Source organism: Trichosurus vulpecula, chromosome 4 (genome assembly GCF_011100635.1).
Source record: "Trichosurus vulpecula isolate mTriVul1 chromosome 4, mTriVul1.pri, whole genome shotgun sequence".
Classification (NCBI taxonomy): domain Eukaryota; kingdom Metazoa; phylum Chordata; class Mammalia; order Diprotodontia; family Phalangeridae; genus Trichosurus; species Trichosurus vulpecula.
Genome location: NC_050576.1, coordinates 155,096,737 through 155,118,861, shown reverse-complemented (window position 1 = coordinate 155,118,861; position 22,125 = coordinate 155,096,737). Strand labels below are relative to the sequence as shown.

General features: G+C 40.1%; 2 protein-coding genes across 6 annotated transcripts in view; one reads left to right on the top strand and one right to left on the bottom strand.

Annotated features, from left to right (window-relative positions):
* Positions 1-1,068: 1,068 nt before the first annotated feature.
* Positions 1,069-20,306, bottom strand: ARV1 (ARV1 homolog, fatty acid homeostasis modulator). Its single transcript, XM_036756219.1, has 5 exons — positions 20,084-20,306; positions 7,245-7,364; positions 6,160-6,313; positions 2,250-2,474; positions 1,069-1,405 (listed from the first exon to the last, which is right to left on the bottom strand). Exons 1-5 carry the CDS (start codon positions 20,252-20,254, stop codon positions 1,272-1,274), a joined length of 804 nt encoding a protein of 267 aa, XP_036612114.1. The 5' UTR covers positions 20,255-20,306; the 3' UTR covers positions 1,069-1,271.
* Positions 20,307-20,540: 234 nt separating this feature from the next.
* TTC13 (tetratricopeptide repeat domain 13) overlaps positions 20,541-22,125 on the top strand; it is an 86,079-nt gene continuing 84,494 nt past the window's right edge. For all 5 annotated transcript variants that reach the window (XM_036755126.1, XM_036755125.1, XM_036755124.1 and 2 more), the window contains exon 1: positions 20,541-20,843. In XM_036755126.1, coding sequence (XP_036611021.1) covers positions 20,576-20,843 — 268 coding nt within the window. In that variant the 5' untranslated portion in view covers positions 20,541-20,575. The remainder of the gene's footprint in view (positions 20,844-22,125) is intronic.

Sequence of the window (22,125 nt, the reverse complement as noted above, 5' to 3'; positions counted from 1 at the left end):
CTAGAAAGAAGGGATAAGGATTGAGGTGGTCAGAGAGAGAGAGGGGGAGACAACAATGAGAAGGAAGCTCAGAAAGTCAGGCAAATGTCAAAAGCTGCAGAGGAATAAAAAAAAGAATTAAGATGGAGAAAGAACACTGAATTTGGTAACTAATTTGGTTGTTAATGACTTTCAAAAGACTACTTTTAATAACATGGCGGAGTGGAAGCCAGATTGACGCAGAGTGAAATGAGGTTACGTGGCGAAAAAGTAGATGCAGGGAGTAGTATATACCTGTTGTCTCTGTAAGTCTGTTAGTAAAGAGAAGGAAAGATACAATGGTGGACAGAAGGTGGGCAGCAGGGACAAGTTTCTCTTTGTAGGGGAGAACTGTTCATGTCTTAGGGCAATGGAGAGAATAAAAATGCCATAAAGAATGAGGGATAAAGTAATCAAGTCTCTGAGGAGGTGGGAGGGGACAGGTTTGAGAAATGGAAGGAAAGGAGGCCCTGGAAAGGCAGAGGTGTGAGAACACCTTTGGGACTGGAAGGAAAAAAGAGGCAGATTTCAGGTAGGTCTTTCTAAAATATCTATCTATCTAAACAGAACAGTACAAAACAGAATATGTTGGTAGGTAGCGTGTTCACTGGTGAACCTGAAGTAGAGACTAGATGACCTCTCTTCAGGAATGTTAGAGAGGAAAAATTCCTGCTTAGTACAGGCTGCACTAGCTGACCTATTAAGTTTCTACTAACTGAAATTCTATGAGCTTGTGGAGCTATAATTCTAGGAATCCATGATTTGCACCTTCCTAATAAAAAAGGCAAGTTCATCTGATTTAATTAGGGAGTGGAGATAGAATTGGTGGTTTGAGCAGAAAAGATATTTTTGGAACAACCATTAATAAAAAGACAAAGGCTAGTTAAACAGTAGTGAGGGCCCAGTTAAACCTACATAGCATGAATATATCTTGGGCTTAGAATGTTTCTATAACTTTTTCCAGAAATGCTGTATGGCCCAGGAAAAAGAGCAAAGAAAGGACAGGGGAATGATCTAGGGCAGGAGATTGGTATAGAGAACACAGCTGAACCAGGCACAAAGAAACAACCATTTTATTAAATATTGAAATATAACTGTATTCCAGAAAAAGTGGCACCATATACCCAATTACTTTGCTAGTGTGTATCCCTTTGTTTAATTTTTCATAAAAAAAGAATTTGTGTCCACATCTAAGACACTTTCCTGAAAGTCATGATCATGGAGGTTTTTCTTCTTTATCTTCAAGAGAAATCTTAAGTTTTATAGATGGAACAATCACTTTCTACATCCCACCCCATCCTCTGGAAGAAGCAGACCACACTGCTTTCTAATATTAATCCACTCAGGATGGCCAACAATGAAAGCTTGCGACTGATGTTTAGGGTCACTGCAAAAGAAATGAAAATCACTCAGTGTTTACAAAGTTAATAAACTCGTGATATTTAAATTATTTACAGGGGTACAGAGAATATAGGCTTAAAGTTTTTTTTTTTAAATGTATTTGTTCTATGGAACTTACACTGGACTACATTTACTATTGCTGCTGTCTTCTCCCATACCTTTGTGTCTGTGTACCTTTCTATAGTCATCGGTATCACGAGACTGAGCACAAAAATTTGCTTATAATGACAATACTGTCTCCTCACCTCCTATGACAAGAACCAAACCATAGGAAACCCAAAATAAAAAGGGGGACACCAATAAGAAGGTGTTAATATTAGAAATAATATAAAGGCGAAAGGTAACACAAATAGTACTAAAGGCAGCAGAAAGATGAAGAAGGGTTTTCACATAGACAAACAGGTACCAGGTTCAAAAGAGCACTTTCTAAAAGACTAACTTCTGATTTCCCCTACTTGATTTAGGTTTGTATAAGAAAAAATTCAAGAAACGCAAAGAGGGTTCATCCTAACTCCTCCACTCATCAGCTGTGTAGCCAAGAGCAAGTCATTTAACATCTCTGAATCTTTGTTTCTTCATTAATAAAATGGGGATAATACCACTTACCTGGCCTGGGTAATAATGTCATTGTACCATTCACACAGATAGGTAGAAGTGCTTTGGAAACTGTACATGCACTGTACAAATATATGGTCGGGGTATTACTCTATGAAGGATCCCAGGATTCATTATGATCTTAAAGTTAAGTGCCCCAGATACATGGGATTAAATTATTTCCATGCCAAATATATAATGGAAATTGACAAGCAGGAATTAAAATATAAATCTACCTCTGATTGCCTGAGAATTTGATGTAAGGACAAATACTTTTATGAGTCTGAGACACAGAGGAGTGTAGTCATGTTCCCAAATGACGGCTGGAATCAGCAGGAGTTTCCCATAGCTGGACAATAGTAGTGCTTTCAGAAGCAAAATGAAGTTGGACTTTCTTCTCAGTGTTGTGGGTTGGATTAGCCACAAACCAGCAAAAATTCCAATAAAGAAAGCCATTTGTTCTATAGAGGAAATGAAAATGGAAAGTATGAATCATCACATCAAAACCAAACCCCACCTAAAAACAAACAAACCCTAATTCCAAAAACTGATCAGCAGATTTCATGAGAAATGTTTTACCAGGATTTCTTTCTTTTTCTGGACCTCTGGCTTTTGTTAGTCAAATTGTGCTAATGTAATTTCTGCAACACAATTGAATCCAACTTGGTTCATGTGTCACCCTACTTATAGCAGTGAGATAATTCAACTGGATAGATACAAGTACTCAAAATTTTTTTTTCTTAGATTTTCAGTTCTTATTTCTTCAGTATTTAGAGGTAATCTACAGAATCTCTGATAGTCTGTGATTTCTGATGTGTATCTTAAAAAGGAAGAAAGGATAGAATAGGGGACAAAAGGTCTACATTCAGAACTAGAGTACTTATACCAAAGATAGCAAATGGAAGGAATTTGATTGTATATGCTATCTAAATGATGATTTTTTTTCCTTTAATTTATTTAACTTTTTATTATGAAATCTCTGGCCTAAACAATTCCAATGAAAGAAACTAGATGACTATCTGCAAAGAAGGCTATCTGAAGGTATTCTTGGACATGAGGGTTCCTAGGGTCCGTTTTAATAAGACTTGAGGTTTGGAAACTTGTTCTAACATACATTTTCAGACATGGCTAGTGTGGGAAATTGTTTTGTGGGACTCTGTAACTATGTATAGAGGGCTTCATTCATTCATTTCTCAATGGGAATGGAGGGGCAGGGGAAGGAATATATTAATTTTAAAATGCTTGTTAATTGAAAAAAATTAACATTTTTTTTTAAAAAAAGAAAGTTAGCTTTATATCCACTTCTCAATTAGGGAAAATTTGAGCTTCCACTGTCCTTATTTATAAATTATGTAAAATAAGGTTGTCTCAGCTTTCTCACCTATAAAAAGAAAAGGTTGGACTAGAAGGATCCTAGGATCCCTTCCAACTCTAAAGTTCTATGAATCTATGATCCTTCACAAGAAAGAGAAGACATAATATTGATACTCTATTCATAATCACTTGAAAATGAGGTACAAATACATATCTAATGTGGTATTAGTAGGACTGAAAAGCTTTGCTTTTCCTTCTTATTTAACAAAAGCCAAGGCCTTTAACAGTTTTCTATAGAAAATTTGTGAACTGATGCTTCAGCCATATTAAGTCATTTTAAGCTTTCCAGTGACAAGTACAAAGGACTTTAAAGAAAGAAAATACAGTATCTGAAATTTATAATAAGCTCTCTCATTATTTTAAAAAGTAGAGGGATATTCTTTGATAGGTTTCTTTTGGAATAAAAATATAGATGAGTATGTGTGTCATTATTTATCAATACTTACAGAGCATCCATTGTAGGTTGGATATTGTAGTTTTTCTTGAATTGGATGGGACACTTCATTCCTAAATTCAATTAATGAAACTGGTTGCTATTATGTGCATAGCCCTATGCTAAGTGTTGTGGGGGATACAAAAGCAGGAATAGGGCATTCTTTTGGCCACTAAATGCTCACAACCCAATGGTGAAGATGTAAGGCACACATTAAACAATTCAACAACTAGAAAATAGTATACACTTAACTCCTAACATGAATAATACAGAATAAGTGATCCTACAGGAGTTTAAAGGTTTCCCATTCTAGAATTCGTTTAGCTTTTGATATCTGAGGAAAAAAAATACTGGGAGTTAGGATGTTTGTCGCTACAGTCTGTCATCAGTTATTTTAAAATAATGGTAGCTATACCCAAGTAAAGCATAAGACAATTACTGGAATTGACATCATTGATAAGCTGTTTTAAGTCTCATCTGTAAAAATAAGACTAAAAATAGCATCTGCTTCACAGGGTCATAAGAATAAAATGAGAAAATATATATGAAATATATAAAAAATGAAGCACTATATAAATGTTAGCTGTTATTATTAACATCATCAGCTAGCCTCGGTAAACAGGGGACCTGGATAGTCTTGGTCTGTTAACAATTGTTAATTGTTAATCTCAATGTTGAGATAAATAAGCAGATTTCCCTTCAAACCTCCAAAGCATTTAAGAGAACTCAAAAAGATATATGTTATCCCTATTTATAACTACATTTATTGTTTAGTCATTTCATGTCCCCATTTGGGGTTTTCTCTGCAATGATATTGGAGTGGTTTGACATTTCCTTCTCCAGCTCATTTCACAGATGAGGAACTTAGGCAAACAGTGTTAAGTGACTTGCCCAGGGTCACCCAGCTGGTAAGTGTCTGAGGTCAAATTCGAACTCAAGGAGATGAGTCTTTCTAACTCCAGGTCCAATGCTCCATACACTGTGCCACTTAGCTGCCCTAACTACTTTTATACACACACACATTTTACTCAAGCAGTACAATGGAAGGTAGAGTCTCTCACCTCTGGGGTGATGGATTAGTCAGTTCTCAGCTGGGATTTCTGTGTATCTATCCTCTGTAATTTAGACTGCCTGGCTCTTTAGGTGCATTTAGCTTTGGAATGGTCAGGATTCATGGCCAAAGGTCAGAAAGGTTATACTGACCACTGGCAAAACAATTTCACTAGGCCACTATGGAGCTGAGTTTTTATATATCTTCTAGAAAGGGCAATTATCCTTTTAAATATTATGCTTTATCCATCTGTCAACACAATTCATGCCCAACTGGTAAAATATCCCTACTTTGGTATGGTGATTCTGAACTGGGAATAAGGAACACTTGGGTTCAAATCCTGTCCCTGACATTAAGTTTGTGACTCTAGGAAAGTTATTTAAGCTTTACAAGTCTATTTTCTCATCTGCAAAAGAGAGGTAATATCACCCATAAAACCTCTCTTATAGGACTCGAATGAGATGATGTGAGATGCTTTGCACATCTTAAAGTAGATGCTACATAAATATCATTTATTAAGACAACAGCATTCAAAGAGAAGAATGCCTGGGAAGAATCCTCCCACTTGCCAAATCGAATATTTGAATGTTACAAGCATAGCAGATGTAGGACAAATGTGATAAGCCTATATTTGCATATATTGCAAACCCGTTTAGCTCATTTATCTAGTTTCTTCATGTTGGATAATTGGTCACTGAATTAATAAAATATATTGAATTAATGAGATGTAGTATTCCAATGACATTTACATGGTACTCCAAAACATTTTCTAAAAGCAATTTGATTTGATGAAGAATGATTTTTCCCATTTCATATGAAAAAGCAAAAAAGAAATAAAAAACCTCAAGTGGCACACTCAGAACTTAAATCTCAAACTCTCCATTCCAGCTCATCTGAGCACTTCATTCTGAACTCAGCAGCTCCCATCTGTGTGCCTCTGGACTGGTCATCCTGTCATGCCTAACATACATCTCTTTCTCATCTTTGTCCTTTAGGATCTTTAGCTTCATTCAAGGGTCAGCAAGGATGCCATATCCCATGAAAAGTTGCCTTGGTGCTAGCACTTTCTCCCTCCTTAAATTCCCGTGTGTTACTTATTTTGTGTACAGACTGTATCCTCTACTAGAGTGTAAACTCCTTGAGGGCGGAGATAATTTTGTTTTTAACTCCTTAGTATCTAGCATAGTGAACAGAGTAGACATTTTTGGTTGAATTTAACTAATCAAGCCTCTCTGAGGTTTTAATGAAGATGAATACTTCAGTAGGAATATAAAGAATGACTTCTTACCTAAAGAAGCTATTGTAAACATTCTATAGAAATCCCATTCTTTGGCATATCTTATTAAGTCATCAGGGTCAGTGTGCTGGCTTGAATCTTGCAGCTGCAGCCACCTCAGATATGCTTCACAAAGCAAACAAAATATGCAGAGCTTCCCATGGATCTGATAACCAAAAACACCTGGCACTTAAGGCAGGTAAAGAAACAGCCCAAATGTACTTAATATCAATAAGGCAAAAATCCTGCAAAGTATTTGTTTTGGCTAAGGAAGTTCCCACTTAATAGCTTTTTAAACTTAGGACTGTCAAATTAACAACCCATTTGCATTCATTCTTTAAACCATTTCACTAATTAATTATACGATTTGTAAGCTCTTCTTTAGTTCCTTTCGAACAGAAGAAAGCACAAAATAGTGACGTGTAGTGGTGGGAGGAGAAGCAATATAAATTTTACCTGGTATTTTATTAAAGCCATTTGTGCTGACTGTAAAATTCCTAATAAAATTGATTCTAGTCCTAATCTAGATTATGTGTTATAAAGTGACAAAGACAAATTACAAACCAATAGAAAATTCCAAAGATTAAAGCTGCTGCAAAAATAGAAATCACTAGGAAATTTGAGCTGATCTTTTTGACATGTACTTTACATGTGTCTTGTCTATAAGTGAAAATCTTTCTGACCTTAAAGATTTCTATAGGCAGAAGGGGTCAGGCCTAAGTTTGCTGAGTAGATGTGGTCAGATAGCTCACAAAGCATAGACTATCTCTCGTCATTTTAAACCACTAAGATTTCCTAATGGTGAGCAAGCAACTCTGTTGCTGCCTTACTATTTATTCAGTATTTGCTGATCTAAATTGTTAAACAGATTTCAATTCAATAAATTAAATGGACCTCTGAAAGCCTACTTCCTTCATGAAGACTTCCAAGATTAAATGACAGAAGGGGCTTTTCTATACCCACATTTGCTCAAAAGTAACTAGGTATAGAATAGTGAAACCTGTAAACAGCATAAACAGTGCTGTTAATTTATCAGTCTCCTAGACATTTAAAATAGTTTTCAAATGATGTAAAAATGAGAAAAATATACAACTTACATTTATCTTAGTATTGAAAAGAATATGCCTATAGGCCTGCGCTTTGCATAAAATGGCATTGATCAGGATGATAACAGGATCGTACTCGATGTACTTATCCACAGGCTTCTGGCAAGATTTCTGAAATATTTCAAGATAAGATTATGTCAAAATAAGAAAACCCACATTATGACATCTTACAGATTCAAAAATATCTGTGCTATTCTGGTGCTAGAAAATAAGGTTACACTGATATTTTCACTAATTTTGATTAAGTATATATATATACACATATATATATACACACATTATATATATGTATACACACACACACGCATACACACACACACATATATGTGTGTGTATATATATCTATATATCTATATCTATATCTATCTATCTATCTATCTATCTATATCTATATCTATATCTATATATATATATATATATATATGTGTGTGTGTGTGTGTGTGTGTGTGTGTGTGTGTGTGTGTGTGTATGGTCCCAAAGTTTGTTCTAAATTGTATCATTTTCCAGGCCAGATCTATTAATATTTTAACCTCAAATCCAAAGAGCTGTATGTAAAATTGTATTTAAAGGCTGACATTGGGCAAAGTTTCATGACTTGTCAGAATAAAGAATTAATTGCCAAGCATCTGGTGGACCAAGGATGACTTTCTTTATCTTTAGATGGGGTGGTCCTCACAAATCAGACATTGTTGGGACTATACCTAAATTCTTCTCATTTTGGTAAAACCTGAAAAAGTCTGAGCTCTGCTGACATAAAGCTTTTGAAGATCAAATCAACTCCACAACAAAATGAGAGCCACGACGTACAATATAATGACTACTATGTGCCAGGCACTAAGGTGCTAAGTGCTATACAACTACGATCACATTTGATCCCCACAACCCTGGGAGGTAGGAATTATTATTGTCCCCATTTTACAGATGAGGAAACTGAGACCAAGGGAGGGTTAAGTGCCTTGCCCAGGATCACATAGCTAAGTAGCTTTGGAATTCAGGTCTTTTGGACTCCAAGTCCAGCACTCTGTCCACTCTGCCACCTCACTATAGTTACTGTCTATAGATTACTGGAAGAACTAAATAATATTAATTCTAAAATTCTTGCTATAAATGAAACCAGAAGACAAAAGGAAGTTAGTTGTAGTTCAATGGGGTGATAGTTCATGAGTTCTCCTTGTAGAGGCAAATATTAGAGTTTGTGGAATTGATTTTGTCACGATTCCAAATGCAACAAAAAGCATCCTTTCCAAGGATCCACAGGATACTTGGTCATTGTATATTACTACAAATTAGCTTTTGTAAAAAAGACCACCATTGAAGTCAAATGCTGTAGAAGATGAGGAAATGAAGAAATCCTACCAAAAAAACTGGATAAAGCTCTCTGTATTATTCAGTATATACTGTAATACTCAGTGGTATTCAATGCTAAGATGGGTTTGGGGGAAGATGGCAAAAAAATGTTTTGGAAAACATGATTCAAGAGTAAGAAATGAAAAGAGGCTAAAGATTTGCAGAGTGTACACAAGCTTCATTAATATATCATGATTTTCTTCAAGGAAAGAGTTGGTAGGTGTTAGATGTGAACATCAAGAAATATCACAAAACCTAAAATAGATTGTTTTTCAACAGATAAGAACAGACTGGTTAATAAGTGGGAATCGACTCCCTACGTAGGATTAAGTGCACTGATTCAGTGGAAGAAAGAACAATATCAGTACCATATCAGAAAAAGGGTATGGTTTTCAACTGAGGCAAGCCCAACCTGTCCAAATGAAATAAGTAACTAAGGCTGTTAAATGGGAAATGGATAAAAGAACAGACTGGGACACAGACTATCAGTATATCCTAAGGAAGTAAATCGAAGCCATAAAACTAAAAGAATCTAGAAACTCTCAGCCATCTAAATTTATGCTTTACTAAGAGAGGCAATGAACACCAAGTAGGATGCAGCCCTGTTGTCCTCTTCACTAGTCAGAAAACATTGGTAATACTGTGTTTAGTTCTGGGTGTCACATTTTAGGAAGGACACTGATAGGCTGAGTATCCAGAGAAGAACAAGCATCATGGTGATAGGTCTTAAGTTCACGCTATACAAGGACTGGTTTAAGGAACTGGGGAAATAAAACTTGAACAAGACGTGGAGGTAGGAGAACAGGATGGCCATCTTCAAGTATCTGAAGGGCTGTTCTTTGAAAGAAGAATTATACTTGTTTATTCTTTCAAGGCAGAACTCTAGAAGTGATGGGTAAAAGCTGAAAAGAGTCAAATTTAGATATGATGCAAGTAATACTTTCCTAACAATTACAGCTATTCGGAAGTGGAACAGATCACTCAGGCTGTGGAGGTCTTCAAGAAAAAGTCAAATGACCACTTTTCAGGGATGTTGAAGACAGGACTCTTGTCTAGGTATGCTTGGCACAGATGGCCCTTGAGATCATTCCAATGCTCAGATCAAATGATTCTGTCACTCTTGTCAAGGAGAAAGATAACGCAGAGCATTTGTACAATCTTATAGAGGAACACAATGAGAGACTCTGAGGAGTACTACTTTATAATGTAAGAAACAATGGAGGGAAAATAAGTCCATAGGCTATTTTGGGACAGACAAAACTAAGCCACATCATTCCTGGGTTGTTTTAAAAACAGACCTGGAAGGATGACAATAAAGAGACAAAAAAGGGACAAAAACCATGACAAAAACTCTTTTCCCCATCAGTATGAGGAGGTAGGATGGTACTGAAGAAAAAAAATACGGAAAAAGAAGTGGGACTAGATCAAGTATACACAGAGTTGGTGTGAGCTGGAAGTAATACAATTTTAAGGGTGTTAAATAGAGAATCTCAAGACAGATGAAAGAAAGGAGGATATCAAAAGTTTGGAAAATAAAGATGGACCTTATTACCACTAAATAAAAAGGTGACTAAGAAAATTTAATAACCACTAGCCCATATACCTACTTTACTATCTTTACAAAATCTTTATGAGAATAATTTAGATAAACATGAAGAGCATCCTTAAGGAGGCTAGGAAAAATAATAAATAAGCATTTATTATGCATTTACTACATGTCAGGCACTGTGCTAGGTACTGGGGATACAGAGACAAAAATCAAGTGGTCTCTAACCTCAAAAAGCTTACACTACTGAAAAGTATGTACAGATTTTTTTTTATACACACACACACACACATACACACACACAAATAAATACAAGGTAGTTTTTGGGGTGAGGGGAACACTAATGGGTAAAGAGGATCAGTTTTGGGGCAGAAGATGGCACTTGAGCTGAGCTTTGAAGGAAACTAGGGATTCTATGAACAGTAAAGAGGAAATGAATTCCTGGCGTGGTGGACAAGTTAAGTAAAGGCATAGAGGTGAGTGTGAAGAGGTCAGTATGATTAGCCCAGAGAGTGCATGAAGGGGAGTAATGGCTAATAAACCTGGAGAGGCTGGGTGGACCCAGGCTGTAAAGGGCATTAAATGCCAAACAGAGGGTTTGTATGTGACCCTAGAGTTAATAGGAGTTTACAGAATAGAGTAGTGATATGTCAGCCTTGCAATTTAGGACTATTCCGTTAGCAGCTGTGCACACAATGAATTGGAGAGGGGAGAGACCCGAGGCACAGGCAAACATTATAAGGGTATTGCAATAATTTTCCAGGTGAGAAACAGAGAGCCTAAACTAATTTGAGCAGAGAAAAAGGGAGAGATATGAGAGAAGTTGTTGAGGAAAAACTGACAAGATTTAGCAACTGATTTGACTGAGTAGCTGAGGTGACTGGAATGACGGTAGTACCCTCAACAGAAATAGGGAATTTCTGGAAAGGAGTGGGTTTTAGTGGAAAGACAATGAATTCTGCTTTGGAGTTTGAGATGCCTGTAAGAATATCCAGTTTAAAATGTCCAATAGACAGTTGGTGATGTTGAGTTTTGGCTCAGGAAGGATTAAGGCTGATTATAAAGACCTGGGAGTCTTCTACAAAAAGATGGTAATTAAACCCATGGAAGCTGATGAGGTCACAAAGACAGAGCACAGAAAGAGAAAAGGAGAAGGAAAGGGGCAGACTTTCACAGATGATATTCTACAGCAGACCACATCTGCATCATCATGCAATTGACTGAAAGTGTAGAGATACAAAATAACATTGCACTTTTTGTTGGTGTTAAGAAAACACTTGATTTGGGAAAATAAAAGTTGCCTTAAAGACCTCCTGGTGTCTGCTATGCATATTTTAAAATTATACAAGACTTCTTGAAAGGTCTAACAAAAAAACTTTTTTGAGACAACCCTCTGATTAATAATATCAAGTCAGGCATAAAACAGGGACATACACATTTAAAGGCATCTGTTTCTGTCCTGTGGGAGCTACAGAGCAGGGTCAATGTTAAACAGGACTCCTATAGATTCCGAAGTCTTCCATTCGCTGTTTGTGGATGATGCTGTCGTGATTGTACCAAGTCCTAGAACATTTCAGAGCTTCCTAAATGAGATTCATAATTACTCAAAGAGTTTGGCACCATTATCCATCCACATAGGAAAAGCCAAAAGAATGAATCAGACCTATGATCCACATCTATACCAGATGAACAAATTCACAGAACTGATACATCAGTACACATATCTTGGACAGACAATGCAGACAACAAACTGGGTCCAGGATTACACATACAGAGAAAGGGCAGCATTTTCTTTGGGAAATTCTGCAATGCTTTTAATAACCTCAAATTTCTTCTTGAAACAAATGTTAATAATCTTCTTAATAATGATATTCTTCTGGTGATACTATATGGCTATGAGTTAAAGAATACTTGTCTCTGAAGCACTAAATCTGTGGGTCCCCCAAAGGGCAATGGAGAATATTGTTAATGAAGAATTTCACAAGACAAGCAGTGTAAGATGGTAAAAGGTGGGTCATTTGTGTATGAGAATGAGAGATAGCAAAGGAGTTATCTATACAATGTCAACAGGCCTAGAGGAAGGTCCACAGCAAGTTGGGTGGGGCCCCTAGGGAGGACCAAGGAGATGAGAGGTGAACAGGTGGAGGACTGGATGGGACGAACTACTTCCTTGAAGGGAGTATCTATGTCAGTGAGATTACAGATCCATTGAAATACTTAAGTATTGGGCAGGAGTTTGGGGCAAAGCCATTGTCAAGTGATTATTTTTGTAGCAAATAAAGTGAACATATGATTTATTGGTTTCAGCAACAAAGTGTTTCTTGAAAGCCACTAGGAACCCACTTAAAGTAGCTGTTACTTGATTTAGGGATTTCTGAATCCCAGTCCTACGTTAAGAGATTTTCATGCCTACAGTTGGATGGGCAAAGAGGTCCCTGGTATAGTTCCAACAGTCCTGGGCCTGTCAGGATAGGGGGTGAGGAAGGGAAAGCCTTTTTCTCTCTCTAGCAATATGGAACTTTGGAAAGATGCCTATGAGTGTGGGGCCAGGGTGGGGATTCTTGGCTGCTGTAGAAGGATTTGAGGAATTATGTGTAATAGAAGAGAAAACTTGGCTTTTTCAGGGCAGACTCCAGGCTTCCAGGGCTAAATTAGTGGCTTTGGGGGACTCCTATAAAAAGGAGACAGAATTTGGAAGAGGAGTTTAGAGAGAATCCTAGTTTACTGAAGTGACCAATTTCACTGGAAAATTTACATTTTGCTCATTTCAACAGTAATGAAATCACACAGATAATGAACAACTCCATGAAGCAACAACTTGAAAATCTCAAGAGAATGCTACTGAAGCTTTGGAAAAATGTATTGACAAGTGAAGAGGTGATAAATTTGCAAATAGACTGGAAGTATGAGTAATTTAATGGAATTTTTAATTAAAAATCACAGAGCTAGAAAGGCAAAATTAATTGAAGCATTTACTATCTGACCCTCTAAAACAACAAAAAGTTGTTTTATTGGAGAAAAAAATGAAAAGTAACAAGAAGTTAAAGTTTCCAATTGAATAAATGAAGGCATTTGTATTTTCACTTTAATTTTACCTCTCTAATAACCAAGGTATAAAGGTGGCATGGTATAATAGACAAAACACCACACTAGGAGTCAGGAGGATAAGTAGTCTAAGAGGCAGAGCGGCATAATAAAGTCAGAGTCAAGAAAAGGTGTTCAAGTCCTTCAAGCCACCCTCCTCTTTTCACCAGTTCTAGCTTCCTCGGTCTAGTCTCATCATCCTAAATCTTTAACTTTCCTCTATAAAAAGCCAAACCTCACTTCATTCATCAAATTGATGAGAATGTCAGGGACTTTCTTCTAAATATACAAGTCAGGCTACATATTGGTAGGGAAGGAAATCAGGGAAACATGTAAAAAAAGCAAGCTGGTGTGGCAGCAGCCAGGCTCCTTAGCCAAGAGAGACAAGGGGAGTACCCCAAGAGGTGATTTGGATGAGCAAGAGGGAACGAAATAAAGTTGGTAGAAAGATTGTGGGAAAGAAGCCAAAAGGTGGGGCATATATGTACTACTTATTTGCTGTAATTACTAGGTTGCTTCTGACCCTATTTTATTTAGACCAATCTCATTCTAAAGCATGAGTTCCACTGACTCCCCCACCCCTGGCCATTCCAATTTAACAAGCACTTTGTGGGAAGCAAGATAACTAAAAGCACTTCAATCTTCCATGTTAGAATTTGAATAAATTTAATTGGCCAGGTACTCTTTATATACTAATTTAATGTAACTAAAATGTGTTTCCTAAGTAATGGTATTTCCACTGGATAGTAAATATTAGTCAATAGTCAGTCAAGAAGCATTAGTGCTTATTATGTGCCAAGCACTGTACTAATAATGAGGTTAGAAAGAAAGGCAAAAACATGGTTCCTGCCCTCAAGGAACTCACAATCAACATGCAAAAATTTTACATACTTGATACATACAGTGGAAGTGGAAGATAATCTCAGGGGAGGCACTTGGGGAGTGGGGGAAGGGAGGAAAGAGACCAGTCTTCCAGTGGTGGCTTAGGATTTGAACTGAACTGTCAAGGAAGTCAGGGAAGGTAGGAGGCAGAGACAAAAAGGGAGAGTACTTCAGGCATCAGGCCAGCCAGTGAAACAGAATGGCATGTCTTAGAAGTAGCAAAAAGACCAGGGCCAGAGGACCGAAGAGTATGTGGAGGAAAGCACAGTGTAAGAAGACTGGAAAGGTAGGAAGGGGCCAGACTTCGAAGGGCTTTAAAAGCCAAATGGAATTTTGTATTTTTTCCTGGAGCTAATAGAGAGCCACTAGAATTTACTGAGTAAAGAAATCACTTTGACAGCTGAATGGAGGGTGGATTGATCTGGTGAAACACTTGAGGCAGAGAGACCAACCAGAAGGCTTGGTATTAGTCCAGGAGAGAAGTGATAATAGCCTGTGTCAGGCTGTGTGAGTGGAGAGAAAGAGACACAAAGGAGAGATGTTGTGAAGGTAGAAATGGCAAGACTTGGCAACGGATTAGATATGCAGGATGAGAGCGGGTGAAGGTGACACTGAGATTGTGAGCCTGGTACCTGGGAGAATGGGGGTGTCTTGGACAGTAATAAAGACCTCAAAAGAGCAAAGCACTTTGCAGGAAAGATAGTGAATACTGTTTTAAACATGTTGACTGTGAGATGTCAATGGGACATCCAATTTGAGAAGACCAAGAGGCAGTTAGTGAGGGGGAATGAGCTCAGGAGAGCCTAAGTCAGGATTTATAAATACTGGAATCATTTCATTACGATGATTATTGAATCCATGGGAACAGATGACATCATCAAGTGAGATAATAACGAGTATATTACATAATGCTTTAAATTTTGCAAAGTGCTGTATATAACGTTATCTCATTTGATTATCTGAGACAGTATAGAACAACAGTTCTCAAATTTTTTAGTGTTAGGAGCCCTTTACACTCTTAAAAATCATTGTGAACTCTCCCAAAAGCGAATATATGTAGATATATATAGTGTGTGTGTATATATACACATTATACATTTAAATATATTAATATTATGATGAAAACTGTTTTGATTTCACAGACCCTTCAAAGGTCTTAGGGCCCCCCAGGGTCCTCAGACCATACTCTGAGAACGTTTGGTATAGAGAAAGGGCTCAAGAAAGATCCTAAAGAAGTACCCCTGGGTAATGACTGTGACCTAGATCAAAGTCCAGTGAAAGAATGGTCAGACAGGTAGGAGAAGAAATATGAAGGAAGTGTCATAAAAACCTGAGGAGAGAGCATGCAGGAAATAAGGGTGATTGCTACTGTCAAAGGATACAGAGAAATCAAGAAGAATGAGTATTAAGAAAACGCTATTACATTTAGCAATTAAGAGATTATTGGTAATTTCAAAAACAGCAGTTTCAGCTAAATGACGAGGTTGGAAGCCAGATCACCTAGGGTTTAGAGGGGAGTGAGAGGAGATGGAAGTGGAAGCACTAATTACTGGTGGCTTTCTTGAGGAGTTTAGTCAATCAAGAAGGGGAGGAGAGACACGGGATAATAGATAGTGGAACATCTCCAAAATGCCTTAACTTTTGCTATACTGTTTGCAATAGCATGCTAAAATAAGTTCATTATATGCTCTACCTCAAGGGGGAATAACCCTACACATAAATTAGACCCATAATATCCTGTGATAGGAATCATTACATTACAAACTGCTTAAAAGTGCGCTCTCTGCAGAGCTCAAAAGGCTAGTAGAAAACACTGTTTTCAAAGGACATAAAAAGATTTCTGCCACAAGTTAATCCCAAAGATCATTTTTTTATAAGGCCAGCAAGTTTATTAATAAAAGATGGTCATTGGGCCCTCTCTCTTAGACCAAAGACCAATCCCAAAGATCTATAAGCACAGATACTAACATTTTTAGTAATTAATTGCACATAACAAATGAAATGCACTAGGTTTTTTCCCCACAAAGTCTTTTCTGCCTGTGCTCATTTTTCAAACTAGTTAAGCCAGTTGAACTCAGTTAGGAACAGAATTTATTTACAGTATTTCTTCCCCAATAAATCAACCAACAAGCATTTATTAAATGCCCATTATGTGTTAGGCACTATATTAGGAATTAAGGATATATAAAATCTACTCTAAAAGATCAGGATAGCAAAAAATTAGTAGTTAAAAATCTGCTTATATGAATTTTAAGAGGACACTTTCACCTCTATTTTCTCTCTTAAATGGAGAGGTTGTGTCCAATTTGAGTCCAAATGTGGACTCAACTCAAACATATTCCTTAATTTGCCCCAGCCAGTTCTTTTTGTTCTTTTCAAATCATTATTTAATATTTTTAGTTTTCAGCATATATATATATACACATATATATATGTACACACATATATACATATATATGTATATTCCCTTCAGCCACCCTAATACTGAGGTCTCATGAATTATGCACATCATCTTTCCACATAGGAATGTAAGCAAAATAGTTCCGCTTTAGTAAGTCCCTTGTGATTTCTCTTTCTTGATTACCTTTTCATGCTTCTCTTGATTCTTGTGTTTGAAGGTCAAATTTTCTGTTCAGCTCTGGTCTTTTCACTGAGACAGCTTGAAAGTCCCCTATTTATTGAAAACCTATATTTTGGAGCATAATACTCAGTTTTGCTGGGTAGGTGATTCTTGGTTTAAATCCTAGCTCCATTTATCTCTGGAATATCATATTCCAAGCCCTTAATGTAGAAGCTGCTAGATCTTGTGTTATCCTGTGTTTCCACACTATTCAAATTGTTCCTTTCTGGCTGCTTGAACTATTTTCTCCTTGATCTGGGAGCTCTGGAATTTGGTGACAATATTCCTAGGAGTTTTCTTTTTGGGATCTTTGTCAGGAGGTGATTAGTGGATTCTTTCAATTTCTATTTTAACTCTCTGGTTCTAGAATATCAGGACAGTTCTCCTTGATAATTTCTTGAAACAGGATATCCAGGCTCTTTTTTTGATCATGGCTTTCAAGTAGTCCAATTATTTTTAAATTATCTCTCCTGGATCTATTTTCCAGGTCAGTGGTTTTTCCAATGAGCTATTTCACATTGTCTTCCATTTTTTTATTCCTTTGGTTCTGTTTCATAATATCTTGATTTCTCATCAAGTCACTAGCTTCTACTTGCTCCAATCTAATTTTTAAGGTAGTAGTTCCTTCAGTGGTCTTTTGGACCTCCTTTTCCATTTGGCTAATTCTGCCTTTCAAGGCATTCTTCTCCTCATTAGCTTTTTGGAGCTCTTTTGCCATTTGAGTTAGTCTATTTTTTAAGGTGTTGTTTTCTTCAGTATTTTTTGGGGGTCTCCTTTAGCCAGTCATTGACTTGTTTTTCATGGTTTTCTCCCATTACTCTCATTTCTCTTTTCAATTTTTCCTCTACTTCTCTAACTTGCTTTTCCAAATCCTTTTTCCAAATACATGGCCTGAAACCAGTTCATCTTTTTCTTAGAGACTTTTGATGTAGGCTCTTTCACTCTGTTGACTTCTTCTGGCTGTATACTTTGGTCTTCCTTGTCACCAGAGAAAGATTCCAAAGTCTGAGTCTGAATCTGAGTCCGTTTTTCGCTACCTGGCCATGTTCCCAGCCAACTTACTTGAAACTTGAGTTTTTCATCGGGGTATGACTGCCTGTAGAGTAGAGAGTACTTTGTCCCAAGCTTGAGGCGATGCGCTGTTGTTTTCAGAGCTATTTCTACACAGCAAGCTCTGCCACACTTGGGTCCCCCAAGAACTGCTAACCCGGACAGCAACTCAGATCTTAAGCCGGCTCTGCACTCTTGCTCTGCCACTTAATTCCTCCCACCAGGTGGGCCTAGGGCCAGAAGCAACTGCAGCTATAGTTCTGTCCCCAGAGCTGCACCACCTCCACCGCCCCCTGGGGTGGTGGCTGAACCGCAAACTGCTTTCACTCTGTCCCAGCAGCTTTTCCCACTAACCTTCTCTGTTGTCTTCAGTGTTTGTGGGTTGAGAAGTCTGGTAAATGCCACAGCTCACTGATTCAGGGTGCTAGGGCCTGTTCCACCCAGCTCCTGGTCTGGTTGGTCCAGGCGCAGCCCACACTGGGCTCTGGTGTGCTCCACTCCCAGCTCCGTGGGATAGATCTTACCCGGCAACCATCCAGGCTGTCCTGGGCTGGAGCCCTGCTTCCCCCTGCTATTCCGTGGGTTCTGCAGCTCTAGAATTTGTTCAGAGTCACTTTTTATAGGTTTTTGGAGGGACGGGGCGGGGGGGGGGTGGGGAGCTCATGCAAGTCCCTGCTTTGCAGATGTCATCTTGGCTCCGCGCCGCCCCCTCCCCCCAACTAGTCCTAATTTCTCCCTCTTTAACACTCAATTATGCACTTATCATAGCCTAACTTATATACAACATGGTATACTGGACACAAGGGACCAGCCTGGGAGTCAGAATCACTGAGGTTCAAACTGCCCCGCTGACACATACTGGCTTTATGTGTCACACCCTTGGCAAGCCACTTAACCAGGCAACTCTCCAATGCTGTAAGCTGCCTAATAACTGATCTGCCTTGGCAAAGAGTCTCCTCACTGGGAGCTGACTAGACAAATAAAATCACAGGCCCAGACCATAAACAAACCAAAAAAAACCAAAAACTCTATTAAGCTTTTTAAGAGCAAGGGCACAACATTGTTTTCCTAAGAACTACAGAGTATTTTGCATAACATGGGTATTAGATGCCTGCTTGATGGAAGGACAGAAATGTCACAAAAGAACCTCCAAATCTCAAAGAATACTTCATTACCAAGTCATAGTTTATGCAAGGTGTCCCAAAGTCATAGCAGAGTTTAAGTAAAGCCTAATTGCAAATAACAATTGAAAAGCACTAGGATTTTTTTCTTTTCTCCACAAAGTCTTTTAAGTAAAGCTTAAAACTGTACTATGGCTTTTGGGACACCCTGTATAACTCCAGCAGCATCTCAGTCCTTCTACTGGGAGATGGTGATGGACTTGTGGAGTTATGTAGGGTAAAAGTTGCGCACCAAAGGATGGAGAGATGAAAGTTAAATTTCTCTGGTTAAGATCTCAAAGAGTAAAGGCTTTAAAGGTTGGGAGAAAAACATATAAATGCATACACATACATATACACACACACAGAGATATATAAACACATATTCATATATACACACATATATTTTTGAAGATTTCAACGATTGCCCCATTAGAATGTAAACTCCTAAAGTGCAGGGACTGTCTTCTGCCTCTTTTTATATCCTCAGCGATTAGCACAGTGCCTGGCGCGGCATACAGCAGAGGCACATAGCAGACGCTTAATAAATGTTTACTGATTGACTGACTGAATGATTGATTAAAGGAGAAAATGAGAGGGGCAATTTATTTCCCTGCGGTATAATCACATCAGAACACCACGACAACCCAATAAGTTTGGTACAGATGGAGAAATCGAGATGCAAGAGAGGTGAAGGGGGTTGCCCAGGGTCACAGAACTGCTAAGTGTCAAAAAAGCAGCATTGTAATCCAGGTCTTAGCGGCATTTTAGACACTTTGCAGTGAGAAAGAAAGAAAAACCAGAAGGACATAAAGAATGAAAGAAGAAAAACCAGAATAAAAAACGTAGTTCTTCGACACGGTTCCGCACGGTTCATTACGCTTGAGGTGGCGGCGGAGGGGTCTGCATGACCGGTCCTCCTACCCACCAAACAAGAATACACAAAAGGTGCCCCTCTTGCCATACTTCTTACCTGGGCCACAAGGCTCCCCTGTATTGCAGCTACACCGTAGTCTTCCCTTCCTCCCTCTCCCCAATTCAGCGTCATACCTCCTAAGAAATTCCTCGCGCGCCCCACCCTGCCCCTTCCTCTGTCCTCCCCAGTCCCCATCTCCAGCACCCCGCAGAACCGGGCACTCACGCAAATGGTTATCTTTAGCACCCCGTGGTTATAGTCCCTGTACAGTTCCGTCGCCTCCTGGTTACACTCGATACACCTGTAGGGGCATAAGGTCGAGGGGGCGTTGTCCGCTGCTGCTTTTTCCACGTTTCCCTTCACCGACCGTGGCCCGCTCCGCCCGCCGGTCCCCATCTCCACCGGCCGCAACACCACCTCCTTCACGGCAGCCCAAGTTAGCCCCGACTTCCTGGTTTGGGGACAAAGGGGGCGGGAGAATTTGTAGAGAGAGAACGGCTACGTAGCGCAATCCCTCCCGGGAGTCGTAGTTCCATCTCCCGGCTTCGAGGGTCCGTGCAGGCGGAGCCATGGACTACAACTCCCAGGAATCAGCGCTCATTCTCTTTTCCCTAGTCCCGCCTCCTCACGCCTCCCACCTGCCCGGGCAGCGGGCTAAAGGCGGGGAAGCTGGAGTGGCGAGGAGAGGAGTCGGTCGCACATGCGCCTTGAAGGAAGATGGCACCTGCCGGCTGCTGTTGCTGCGGCTGGGGCGGCGCTGTGTCCGCAGCCGGCGCTGCCGGGCGCCTCCTGGCGCTGCTGCTCCTGGGGGCCCTGTCCGCCGAGCTGCACCCAGGAGCCCTAGGCACCGAGTACTACTCGCCGCTGTCCCTGCTCAAGCAGGAGCTGCAGCACCGGCAGCAGGCAGCGCCCGGGGCCGGCGGAGGCGGAGGCTGCGACCCGCATTCTGGAGACTGGGGGGACCAGCCTTCAGCGGAGTGCAGCGGTGAGTAGGCAGCAGCAAGCAGCGCTGGGGGCCCGGCCCGAGTCCGAGGCGCGGTGCCTGGCCCGAGCTGGAACAAGGGGAGCTGCCGAGGGCCGGCAGCGGGAAGTGGAGGACGGGATCGGACCGGGGGTCCCGGGGGAGTGACGCGGGCCAATGTCCCCGGGACCGCGGCCGCGGGTCCCAGAGACGCCCGAGCCTCCGGCATCTTTTCCCGGGGAACGTAGCCTCGGGCCCCCCGCGGGAAATCGCTCACGGTGCCGCTTTCCCGCCTCTGCCGCCCTCCTCAGGACTTGCTCTAGCTCTTCTCTGCTGCAGCTCGCGATCCTTCACATGGGCAAGAGGGAAGGCACCCGGGAAAAGCGAGGGAAACGTCCTCAAATTAAAGGCTCCCCTCCTCGACCTTTCCCGAGCTCGGCTAGCTGGGGTGCAGTGCGGTGCGGCGAGGCGGGGCAGGTCAGGGTGGGGTGCGTCCTAGGGAGGAGGGCAGGGCAGCCCGGGGCTCCTGGGGCCGGGGGGGGGGGCGGGGGTGGGAGGGAAGGTGTGAGTGACACCTGTCCTGCTCCCGGTCTGGGCTGAGGAGAGCGGTGAGCGAAGCCCACGAGACACCCATCCCTCGTGCTTCATTGTGCTCTTAGAAGGACGTCAGCTATGTCCTTTTCCACGCAGAAAGCGGAGAAAGGGAAATCACAGAAGGGGAAAGCACCCTTTGTAAGGATAGTGGAAAGGAGGACTCCCCAACCCCCTGCCTTCATCTCCTGTATCAAGCACAGCCTCTGAAATCCACATTCTCAGAGGGGGAAAGGGAAAAAAATGAGGGGGGGCAGGGAGAAACTTTTTTTCGCGTTCTTAGTTTCAGTCATTAAGACTGACCTGTGATCTTCTTGTAGCTTCAGAGAGGGTAAAAAAAGAGCTCTGCAGGCTTTGGACTGTGTGTATCAGAAGTTATGTGTATATTGGAGATGAGCCAACTCATTCATTAAGCCTGAACACTACTGGCCTCAGTTTAATAAGGGGAGATGTTTCACAGACAAAGCAAATGTTGCCAGTGGATCAGTGTTAATTTTGTGTGTGTGTGTGTGTGTGTGTGTGTGTGTACAACTTCTGGTATTTATTTGTTAGTTACAAGTTCCTTTTCAAAGGTATTATTGGAGAGGAAGTGAAGAGATTTCTCACACACACACACACACACACACACACACACACACACACCTTTTTTCCCCTAGGTTTGTCTGAGTTAGTGAAGTGAATTTGCAGGAATCGCAATTAGATGGTGTTTAGGTGT